The sequence below is a fragment of the Rutidosis leptorrhynchoides genome, chromosome 9 (genome assembly GCF_046630445.1).
Source record: "Rutidosis leptorrhynchoides isolate AG116_Rl617_1_P2 chromosome 9, CSIRO_AGI_Rlap_v1, whole genome shotgun sequence".
In the NCBI taxonomy this organism is placed as follows: domain Eukaryota; kingdom Viridiplantae; phylum Streptophyta; class Magnoliopsida; order Asterales; family Asteraceae; genus Rutidosis; species Rutidosis leptorrhynchoides.
In genome coordinates this window covers 247,384,714-247,397,871 of record NC_092341.1, presented here as the reverse complement: position 1 = coordinate 247,397,871, position 13,158 = coordinate 247,384,714, and the positions used below count along the sequence as shown (strand labels likewise).

Here is a 13,158-nt window from a genome sequence, read left to right as displayed (position 1 = left end):
TCCCGACTCGGCCTGCTTTTTATCCAAGACATCAGCCCGACATGCGACCACCCTTTGACCTGTACGACCCCAATCAAGCCTACCAGGACACCTATCACCAACCATAAAACCCGAGCGATGATATGAACTGGAATCACTATCCAAATAAATAGTGTTCCATTGGTGATTTCTTATTTTTTATTATTTTTATCTATTTATGTTAAACATTTAACATTTTGATACTTTTATGTAATGTTTAACATTTTTATTATTTTGTACTAATATTTCATTTTTGTAATTTGAAAGTGGGATATTAAGTCCCATTTCAAAATACCATGCATGTTTATATTTGTATTGTATGTATTTTATCTCATGTACACAACAGGGTAAAACAGCGCATTTTCAAAGACTGACATTAAGTTCAACAAAAGCAACTAATTTTGACGACAAGATGCAAATTATATGTGAAATAACAACTGCAGGAATGAACAAATGATGTGCACCATTTATCATTCAAACAAACAACAATATGTTTGGAAACTTTGGTAAAATTTAATCATTTTTCTACGCTAATCACCCTCAATAATTTTAATTGTTACTGATTTTTTGCAAATGAGGGCATTACAAGATCTTAAGTGTGGGAAGGGATTAAATTCTTTCGGTTTTTTTAAAAAAATTTAAGACTTATACACTTGGTTTAATAGCCAACGTTAAACTTTACTAGTAAAGCAGTAGTTGTATTAGAATCTAGTGCTCTCTGATAATAAAGAACAGCCCTAGTCTTATATACTGACTACCCACTTCTAGTAAAAATTTTAAAAATATTTTCAACTAAATGAACTCAAAATCATGTTTATACATATTTATGAACGATAAACTAGGTGTGTTAACACCGAAATTATTTTTACCTCGGAAAGGACATAAATTGAGAAACAACCCAAAATGCTTGAATTCATTTAAAATGGAATAGAAGAGAATAAAAAGGCAAAGAAAGAAAAATAAAAGCCAAGTGTGGGAAAAATTTACCAAGTTATTTAGAACACATAACACATATTTTTGTACAAATAATTGAAGATACTTTTGTTTTGGACGATATTAATCAGTTTTACCCAGTTTATTGTAATATAAATAGAATTTAAAAGGAAGTAAAGTCTTCCGAGAAAAAGACACGCGCTTCTTAATTTAGGTCAGGAAGTTGTCGTCCAGACCAGTTGTAGAGTCTACGAAAAATCTTGAAAAGTTTTCTCGAAAATCAGCTGGAAATCCACGGATCTCAGCATCAAACAGGGTCGCCATGTGGTCAGACTTATCCTATCCATGATAGGATCTGTCTCGTACAATGGGGGGCACCGTGAAAATTAGCTTATAAGACTAATGAATCAGATCTCCAGAAAGGATAATCTCCTTAAAAGATCAAAAATCAGCTTTTAAGCCTGATATTACTCAATCCTTGAGATTGACCTTAAAGATTGAGAATTCAAACTCATGGAATTCGATGATATCTTAACTCGAGCTTGAACGAGAAAATATTTTGATCAAAATTAAAACTGATTTGTTTTCTGAAAACCTATTTTCAATGCGTTCATTACCATTGAACGTAAAATCCTAAGAATTCACCGAAATTCATTAGGTCACCTGAACCAAATCGGGTGTCAACTGTAAGAACGGTGGTTGCATAGCATAGTCGAAGACAGGACCTTGCGCCAGACCGAAAAACTATAGGGTGATCTTTACTATTGCTCATACAAAGGATAGTAATTGCATCCGACACGTTATGGACCATGAACATCTGCATGTCATTAGACATTGCCTTAACAGTTGCTTATTCAATGCTTTCCTTTACAACTGGACGGTACTTTACCGTAAGGTAATATACGGAGCAAGTAAACTGGACGTGTTTCTTTCCCAATACAAGGTTAGCAAATGGGTGACACAAAACCGCAAGTTTTGAGCTAAAATTTTCAAATCTGAAACCCACAAAACCCACAAAAACATTTTGCAAACACCGGTGAAGAGTTATTCCGGAAAACTTATCTAGGGTAAAGCTAGATTGAAATTTCAAAAGATCAAATGTTTTCATAAAGATCCAATTTCTTAAAGGATCTAAATTTATATAGTCATGTGGGACTGTAAACCACAATGTTACTATCATTGTTCATACCGCCGTATCAAAATCATTGATGTACAAAGTGTGAAAAATAAAGAAGTGATTCTAGTAAAGTTATATTCAAGTTCTATATTGCTTGAGGACAAGCAACGCTCAAGTGTGGGAATATTTGATAATGCTAAACACGAATATATATTTCATAGCATTATCCTTCAAGAAAGACAAGCTTTTAGTTGTAATTGTTCTATTTCCAAGTGATTATCGTTTAAATAATAAAAGGTGAAGACAAAAGACAGATTTGACAATTTGAAGACGCAAACGACCAAAAAGCTAAAAAGTACAAAGTACAATCCAAGTGGTTCAAATTATTGCTGAGAAACGTCTAAAAGTTACAAGAGTACGAGCTGCGAAATGCAAAGTACAAGATATTAAATCGTACGAAAGGACGTTCGAAAATCTGGAACCGGGACCTGAGCCAACTATCAACGCGCGACTCAACGAACCTAAAATTACAAGTCAACTATGCACAAGAATATAATATAATATAATATATATATATATATATATATATATATATATATATATATATACATATATATATATATATACATACATATATATATATATATATATATATATATATATATATATATATGTATATATATATATAATTATATAAAATTATATATATTATATTATATATTAAATAAATCGAGCAGCCCACGTTTTTAATAAATGATTGAGTCTGGACAGCCTGTCCATGCGATCGCATGGCAGATTCAAAGGAAGCCCATGCGATCGCATGAGCCTTAAAGTCTGGCCACATCTATAAATTCAGCATTTTTCGGACGAGTTTGATACACCTTCATCATACAACTCTCTGCTCTCTCTCATATATATTTATTTAAATTTTATAATTATAATTTTAATATTAAGTTAATAATAATAAGGTTATAGTGGCGAATGTTTTAAGTTTGTAAGTCGAAATTCTGTCCGTGTAACACTACGCGATTAATACTCATTGTAAGTTATGTTCAACCTTTTTAAATTAATGTCTCGTAATTAAGTTATTATTATGTTTATTTAAGCCGAAGTAATCGTGATGTTGGACTAAATATTAAGACGAGTTATTGGGCTTTGGACCATAATTGGGGTTTGGACAAAAGACCGACACTTGTGGAAATTAGACTATGGGCTATTAATGAGCTTTATATTTGTTTAACTGAATGATAGTTCGTTAATTTAATATAGAGATTTACAATTTGACGTATCTATAAATAACCACATACACTCGATCGAACACGATGAGCGGGATATTTATAAGTACTAATAATTGTTCATTTGACCGGACACGGGGATGGATTAATAGTCAATGGACTCATTAAAACAGGGGTGGATTACATACAAGGACACTTGGTGTAATTGTTAATAAAGTATTAAAACATTGGATTGCACACAGTCGATAACCTGGTGTAATCATTAACAATGTATTAAAACCTTATTACAGTTTAAGTCCCTAATTAGTTGGAATATTTGACTTCGGGTATAAGGATAATTTGACGAGGACACTCGCACTTTATATTTATGACCGATGGACTGTTATGGACAAAAACTAGATGGACATATCAAATAATCCAGGACAAAGGACAATTAACCCATGGTAATAAATTAAAATCAACACGTCGAACATCATGACTACGGAAGTTTAAATAAGCATAATTCCTTTATTTTACATCTCATCGCACTTTTATTTATCGTCATTTTATTTTTCGTACTTCAAATTATTGCACTTTTAATTATTGTACTTTTATTTATCGTCATTTACTTTACGCTTTAAATTAAGTTATATTTATATTTAATATTTTACATTAGGTTTTAACTGTGATTTAAATCTTAAAATGACAAACCGGTCACTAAACGGTAAAAACCCCCTTTTAATAATAATAACAATACTACTTATATAAATATATTTATATACAAATATAGTTTAAAATATATATATAGCGTTAAACTAAGATGTATCCCTGTGGAACGAACCGGACTTACTAAAAACTACACTACTCTACGATTAGGTACACTGCCTATAAGTGTTGTAGCAAAGTTTAGGTATATCCATTCAATAAATAAATAAATAACTTGTGAAAAATTGTATCGTATTTAATAGTATTTCATAATAAAATTAATAGTATTACGTACTGCACCTCGCACACATCAAAGATTCACGAGCAGAACTACGCAACGTACGACCTTGAACTAGGAGCGGTAGTCTTTGCACTCAAAATGTGGAGACACTACCTTTACGGAACCAAGTTTACTATCTTCACGGACCATAAGAGTTTACAGCACATATTTGATCAGAAACAGCTTAACAGGAGACAACGATGTTGGGTTTACTTAACGATTATGATTGTGAACTTCAATACCATCCTGGTAAAGCGAATGTTATAGCGGATGCTTTGAGTAGAAAGGAGAGAGAAAGATCTCTCAGGGTTAAAGCCCTTAACATAATTGTCCGTACGAACCTCACATCACAGATCAGTGAGGCACAACTGGAGGCTGTGAAACAAGAGAATGTTGATGTTGAATTTATCAAAGGGTTGGATAAAAAATTCGACATAAAAGAGGATGGAACACGATATTTTGCTAACCGAATCTGGGTACCAAAGTTTGGTGGATTGAGAGAACGGGTGTTGGAGGAAGCACACAAGTCAAGATACTCAATTCATCCTGGATCAGATAAAATGTACCAAGATTTGAAGGCATTTTATTGGTGGCCAAATCTGAAAGCTGACATTGCTACCTATTTCAGATAGTGCTTGACTTGCGCTAAGGTCAAGGCTGAACACCAGAAGCTCTCAGGGCTACTGACTCAACCGGAAATTCCCCAGTGGAAATGGAAATGTATTGCAATGGACTAATCAAACTACCAAAAACCGTGGGAGGTTATGACACCATTTGGTTATCGTGGATCATCTCACTAAGTCTGCACACTTCTTACCTATAAGAGAAACTGACAAGATGGAAAAGTTTGCGCAGGTTTACATTAAGGAAATCATCTCTAGGCATGGAGTGCCTGTATCCATTATATCCGATCGCGACAGCAGATTTACTTCTAGATTTTGGCATATATTACAGAAATCAATGGGGACTCGTTTAGATATGAGTACATCATATCACCCCCAGACAGATGGACAAGGTGAACGAACTATCCAAACTCTAGAGGACATGTTGCGAGCATGTGTCATTGATTTCGGGAACGGATGGGATAAGCATCTACCACTAGCTGAGTTCTCATACAACAATAGCTACCATACGAGCATAAAAGTTGCACCTTTTGAAGCATTGTACGGAAGAAAGTGTAGATCTTCCATGTGTTGGAGCGAATTGGGGGATGGTCAATTGACAGGTCCTGAGATTATTCAGGAGACAACGGAGAAAATCGTACAGATTCAAGAATGATTGAAAACGGCTCGGAGTCGTTAAAAGCATTTTACCGATGTTAGAAGGCGAGATTTAGAATTTCAAGTTGGCGATAAGGTCATGCTTAAAGAAAGAATTGGACCATTCGAGATTACAGAAAGAATTGGACAAGTCGCTTACAGATTGAAACTGCCACAAGCGCTCAGTGGAATACACGACACTTTCCATGTGTCCAACCTGAAGAAGTGCCTAGCCTATGAGAACTTGGTGATTCCTTTATAGGTACTGCGTATCGATGACAAACTTCATTTTATTGAGGAACCTGTCGAGATCATGCACCGTGAGGTCAAACGCTTAAAGCAAAGTAACATTTCTATCGTTAAGGTTCGGTGAAATGCACGAAGAGGACCAGAGTGCATGTGGGAACGTGAAGATCAAATGAAGCAAAAATACCCGCAACTATTTCCGGAGGAAACTACTTCAGCGGACGTTCACAAAAATTTCGGGACGAAATTTTTAATAACAGGTGGGTAATGTAACAACCCTACTTTTTCCGTCACTTCCTTTAACTGTCTGTTAATTGTTTTAACGGCGATTACTTGATTTTATATGTGTTTACGTGTAATAAATGCATACTTGATCCCTGGAGGGATACGTGAATTAATATGGGTTAATATTAATTAATAAACTTATTTCGAATAATGAAATACGATAAAAACGACACGGTTTGAATAAATGTAAAAACTACTTTTCGGGTAATAAAACGCCAGGGTTTATTTTTAATAATTATTTTAATAATTATTAACTTTTTAAAATATATAATTTATTGGTATTTTAATAAGTTAAACGAATGGTTGCGTTTTAACGATCGACTTAGCGTTCCGGGCCTTCGGTACGGTTAAACAGCACTAGAAATGGGCCAAGAGTACGCGCAATTGAACGAAATGAGCCCGAAACCCACCCCTATGTGGGTCACAGTCGAACCCCTTTCCCATATTCCCTTGTTGGACTTATTTGGACTACTAGTTGTTGTAAATGGTCCATTAGGCTTATTTTAGGCCCTAACCTATTTAATTAAAAGCCCATTAGAGTTCATAACCTAATCATAACAAAATTAGCAGCCGTAGTTTCTCCCTCTCTTCTCCCTCTTGTTGTCGAACATGCACACACATACATCACCATCAATTTTTGATTTTTGGATTAAGTCTTCAACACGAACGTTGCAATTTTTGTCATCCTCTACGCATTGGTGTAACCAATTTAATTATTTGAGGTATAAAACTATAAACCCTAATTGATATAAATCTAATTTTTTTTAGTGTTTGATAGTGTAAGAGGTCTATTGCTCAAGTCTATATGCATTATTGTTAATTGCTTGCGTTAAATCGATTGTTTGATGTGATTAGGGTTAATCTCGAATTTGTTTTGCATGGTTACAGAAACTTGACTTTATTGAATGTTAAATATTATTAAATATTTGGAATCCTCTCGAAAAATTAATAATTTTAGGTTTGGATTTGCGTATTTTCGTTACCGTATGCGTAAGTTATGATTAAATGAAGTTTTGTTGATGAATCTGTGATTTATTCGAATTCTGGAAAAACGTGTATGGAATTGAGTTATATACTGATCATAAATGTGTATAGAATTCAAAAACATTCAATTTAGATGAGGATATCATGTTATTTGATGTTGTAATGCTCACGTTATGCTTAATTGAACGTTCATGACAAAACTGATTTGCTCGGTAACTTAAAATAAATTCTAAAAGCTATTTGAAATGAGATATTGAATCAAGTCATTGTATATCTGGAAAATTAATATGTTATAGATAACTTTTCATCTAGGTCTTATGTTATATGGATTATTATAGCTTGCGTAATGTGAGTGCGAAAACGGTAACCTGTATTCTGTACAAATCTGCTACGTATGCACCTTTAGCTCTATAAGTTGATTTGTGCATAGTTTGAGAACTTGATCTTCTGGTTATTTAATCTTTGTATAATATGTGACTAAATTCTAGTTTATGTCAACCCTTGAAACCTGATACATTGTGCACAACAAGGCCGTAGTTTTGATAACTACAGGTTTGAGCTGAAACAGAACGTCTAACTTGCATGAATAAAATGTACCAATTGGCTAAACAAAAATGTCTCATCTTTTGATATGTGGTAACTTGACTTGTCCATGAACCATGCCACTGACCTTGCATTAATTTCATGTTCCTAGCTCCGGTTATGACCATTACGAAATTGGTGCGCAGATTGAAACTGATTTGGCAAACCTTAACTGCACCTTATCTGAAACCCAATTTTTAGACATCGTATGAGGCCCTGGCTAGGCTTTTTAGAAACGTTTATGAGTCTAGTTGTGATCTAGAGTTTTTCATATTACCATGATTTATGTGCTATGAATTATGTGCGTTGTTTGCAACTTGTGCATTAATTTTATGCTAAACGATAAACTATGAACGCGTACTTGACGAACTGTGAACGAAAACATGTTAGTTGACTTAGGATTGACATGTTGACCAAGATTGCATGATATACTGTTATGGTTGACTTTAGTTGACCACTTTGACTAAGTTTGACTTTTGTTTGACTTTGATTGACTTTTGTTGACTTGCATGAACTAGTTGACTATGTGTTAACTTTTACTTTGAAACGCGTCGACTCTGAGCAATAGGACAACTTACTCTATGAAACCACTATTGTATAAGACATATATGTTGACCAACCTAAATACGTATACTTAGGTTGCATTACTCGGAAATAAACCGTACAAGCTATTAATTTGAAACGTGGGAAAAATTAGAAAAGTCTATTAATTTGATAACTTATATAATTTTTATCTTTATAACTGATAGAATATTCAGTGAATGCACCGAGCAAAACGTTCACCACCTTTCATACGTTCACCACCTGTAACTTGATCAAGACATCTAGCCAATATTGTCGCCGTTGATTTTTCTTTAGAATCATCATCTAGTCGACCAAGTACTCCAATTCAAATTTCCGATAATCCATTTTTGGAACCCTACCTCACAATTGAGAACCCAGAAGATATTCAAGGACAATTCAGAGATCCTGAACCACTAATTATTCCTCCTGAACCACAAATCATACAACCAGAGATTGTCGAGAAAGAAACCATTAAATCAGAATCCTCTAGTGATTCAGTTTCAACAAATTCAATCATGAAAAATCAGGAATTAACATGCAAGTTCAGTAATACAATCATTTCCCATTTTCACATAACAACTTCTCATTTTCTGATTATTCATATTTTTATGGTTTTTCATTTTACCAATGTTTTTGTATTTTCTGGTGATGCCATTTTCTCTACTACACTACCAAAACAAAAAGCTAACTAACACAATCTTTGTGGGTTTTCATTTTAAAATGCATAACAGAAAATAAAGATGATCATGCAAAACAGAAAATAAACTAACTACTCATGCAAAGTGATGCAACATGCACATGCAAATATACAAATGTTACAGAATGGATGGTTACTTCAATAACTCCTTATCGGACACAACCTCCGCCCTATCTTTCACTCCTCCTAGCACATTCAACAAAAATAGGAAATGTGGTCGGTCAAAAGCCTTGGTAAACAAATCAGACCGTTGGGTTATGGTACCTATTTGTAGGACATCTATTAGTTTCTTTTTATAGCAGTCCCTAATAAAATGGTACTTGATCCCTATGTGTTTGGTCTTTGAATGGCTAATGAGGTTTTTAGTCATAACAATAGCAGTAGTATTATAAACATTGATAGGAGTGTTAGAAATATACAAACCGTAATCCTACAGTTGTTGAATCTAGACAACCTGAGACGTACAACTTGCAGTAGCAATATACTCGGCTTCACACGTTGATTGTGCGATAGCTGTTTGTTTCTTACACTGCCAACTCACTAACCTGCTACCCAGAAAATGACAACCACCAGAGGTAGATTTGAAATCTCTTTTGCAGCCTCTATAGTCAGAATCACTATATGCTATTAACTCGAACCCATCCTTCCGTGGATACCATAAGCACAAACTTGGAGTTCCCTTGAGATAACGCATTATCTTCTTTGTAGCTAACATATGATTCACATTCGGATGTGCTTGATAACGAGCACATAAACAAGTCGCGAACATGATATCAGGGCGTGTTACCGTGAGATACATCAATGAACCAATAATAGCTCTATATAGGGTCGGGTTGACTTTTTCTCCTGTATTCTCCGGTGTAATCCCGTGATTCACCGATAGAGGATTGTTAGCAACTCGTTCATCTTCCATTTTGAACCGGCTTAAGATTTTAGCTACATACTTCTTTTGCTATAGAAAGATGCCTTTTTTCGTTTGATCAACCTGCAACCCTAAAAAGAAACTAATGGTACCCATTGAACTCATCTTGAATATTTCTGCATAACATCTTGAAATTCATCTACCATTTTCTGATCTATAGACCCAAAGATGATGTCATCCACGTAAACCTATACTAACATAATATTGTTGCCCTTTTCCTTGATAAACAGAGTCTGATCGATGACTCCTCTCCTAAAACCGTTCTCTATCATATAGTTTGACAGAGTTGCATACCAAGATCTCAGGGCTTGGTGAAGACCATATATCGCTTTTTCTAAGAGAAATACCTTTTCTGGATGATGTGGATCAATAAAACCCGGTGGGTATGTCACATACACCTTTTCTTGAAGAGCTCCATACAAGAATGCACTCTTAACATCCATCTGAAAAACCTTAAATCCTTTACACGAAGCAAACACCAAAAACATCCAAATGGCCTCCAGTCTATAAACCGGAGCATAAATCTCATCATAATCAATTTATGGAATTTACTGAGAACCTCTAACAACCAATCTTGCTTTGTTCCGGATCATGATACCTTGGTCATCTTTCTTATTTTTCAAAACCCACTTCAGGCCATACAGATTGCAGCCCGATGGTGGAATCACTAGTCGCCAAACACCCAAATGATTGAATTGTTATAGTTCTTCCTACATAGCTTAAACCCACTCATCATACTACAATGCCTCTTTGACATCCTCAGGTTCTACTTACGACACGAAGAAACAGTGCGCATTCCTGAAGATTCTTGCGGTCTGATTTAAATGAGTATAAAAAGTAGTAACAACATTTGTAGAGGGTGTGACATGCTCATCTGAAGTAGAAGAACTGTTCCTTGTAGCACCTGAAACAGCTAAAGGGTCAACTACATAATCATTAAAATGTTCAAGGAGAGATACCGTTCTACTAGACCATCGTAGTCTGTCGATCTCAGTAGGTTCTTCAGTAGCGGTCTGAATTGGCTCCTCAGTTGTGGTCTGTATTGGTTCCTCTTCCACCACTTCATCAAATACTTCCTCCCCCTTAGATTGTAACACTGTCTCCTCAAATTGTGGAATAGAATCATCAGAATCTGATTCATAATTATTTGGTCCAGTTTCTGGAGCACTCTCTTCAGCTACAATCGGAATATTTGTTTGTGCTTGCACATCAGACATGCGTTCAGCGGAGATACGCATGTTATACATCATTTGTGCTGTAATCTCTTCGTCCTCAGAGTTTTCCTCAGGTAGATGGAATGACTCAAACAAAGTATCATAATCAAACTTCCACGAATACCCTTTACCAGATGGAACGGAAGCATGTCTTTGAATATCGATGAAATGTCCCATTCATATTGATTATAAACGTTCCATATTAATTGATTTCGTTGCGAGGTTTTGACCTCTATATGAGACGTTTTTCAAAGACTGCATTCATTTTTAAAACAACCATAACCTTTATTTTATCAATAAAGGTTTTAAAAGCATTACGTAGATTATCAAATAATAATAATCTAAAATATACTGTTCACACATGACCATTACATAATGGTTTACAATAGAAATATATTACATCGACATATGTTTCTTGAATGCAGTTTTTACACAATATCATACAAACATGGACTCCAAATCTTGTCCTTATTTTAGTATGCAACAAAGGAAGCTCTTAGTATTCACCTGAGAATAAACATGCTTTAAACGTCAACAAAAATGTTGGTGAGTTATAGGTTTAACCTATATATATATATATCAAATCGTAACAATAGACCACAAGATTTCATATTTCAATACACATCCCATACATAGAGATAAAAATCATTCATATGGTGAACACTTGGTAACCGACATTAACAAGATGCATATATAAGAATATCCCCATCATTCCGGGACACCCTTCGGATATGATATAAATTTCGAAGTACTAAAGTATCCGGTACTTTGGATGGGGTTTGTTAGGCCCAATAGATCTATCTTTAGGATTCGCGTCAATTAGGGTGTCTGTTCCCTAATTCTTAGATTACCAGACTTAATAAAAAGGGGCATATTCGTTTTCGATAATTCAACCATAGAATGTAGTTTTACGTACTTGTGTCTATTTTGTAAATCATTTATAAAACCTGCATGTATTCTCATCCCAAAAATATTAGATTTTAAAAGTGGGACTATAACTCACTTTCACAGATATTTCCTTCCTCAGAAATAAGACTTCGCCACGGATCGATTCACAAACCTATATAAATATGTACATATATATCAAAGTATGATCAAAATATAATTACATCCATTTTTATTATATTCTAAAGATTTGAGTGTATTAAGTCAGCTGTCCTCGTTAATAACCTACAACTAGTTGTCCACAGTTAGATGTACATAAATAAATCGATATATATTATCTTGAATCAATCTACAACCCAGTGTATACATGTCTCAGGCTAGATCACAACTCAAAGTATATATATTTTTGAAATCAACCTCAACCCTGTATAGCTAACTCCAACATTACTGCATATGGAGTGTCTATGGTTGTACCAAATAATATATATACATGGTTCGATATGATATGTCAAAACATTTGCATACGTGTCTATGGTATCCCAAGATTACATAATATATTAGAATACATGTATAATACAATATAAGTTAGCTAGGATATGATTTGCATAGATTTGTTAAACATTTCCCGTAGCTAAAAAGATCAAAAATATCCAATCTTGTTTTACCCATAACTTCTTCATTTTAAATCCATTTTGAGTGAATCAAATTGCTATGGTTTCATATTGAACTCTAATTTAAGAATCCAAACAGAAAAAGTGTAGGTTTATAGTCGAAAATTTAAGTTACATGTCAATTACTAAAGAGGTAGTCATTTCCGTCGAAAGAACGATATCTTGATGACCATTTTGAAAAACATACTTTCACTTTGAGTTTAACCAAGATTTTTGGATATAGTTTCATGTTCATATGATAAATCATTTTCCCAAAAGAAAAATTTTTAAATCAAAGTTTATCATAGTTTTTAATTATCCAAACCAAAACAGCCACCGGTTTCACTACGACGGCGTATATCCGATTTTATGGTGTTCATCGTGTTTCCAGGTTTTAAATCATTAAGTTAGCATATCATATAGATATAGAACATGTGTTTAGTTGATTTTAAAAGTCGAGTTAGAAGGATTAACTTTTGTTTGCGAACAAATTTAGAATTAACTAAACTATGTTCTAGTGATTACAAGTTTAAACCTTCGAATAAGATAGCTTTATATGTATGAATCGAATGATGTTATGAACATCATTACTACCTCAAGTTT

General features: G+C 34.2%; 2 protein-coding genes across 2 annotated transcripts; one reads left to right on the top strand and one right to left on the bottom strand.

Moving 5' to 3' along the window:
- Positions 1-4,467: 4,467 nt before the first annotated feature.
- Positions 4,468-5,004, top strand: LOC139868656 (uncharacterized). The gene is made up of 2 exons (XM_071856987.1): positions 4,468-4,743; positions 4,918-5,004. Exons 1-2 carry the CDS (start codon positions 4,468-4,470, stop codon positions 5,002-5,004), a joined length of 363 nt encoding a protein of 120 aa, XP_071713088.1.
- A 4,325-nt stretch (positions 5,005-9,329) lies between these two features.
- LOC139868655 (uncharacterized mitochondrial protein AtMg00810-like) lies at positions 9,330-9,797 on the bottom strand. Its single transcript, XM_071856986.1, has one exon. The coding sequence runs from the start codon at positions 9,795-9,797 to the stop codon at positions 9,330-9,332; it is 468 nt and encodes a 155-aa protein (XP_071713087.1).
- Positions 9,798-13,158: the final 3,361 nt, after the last annotated feature.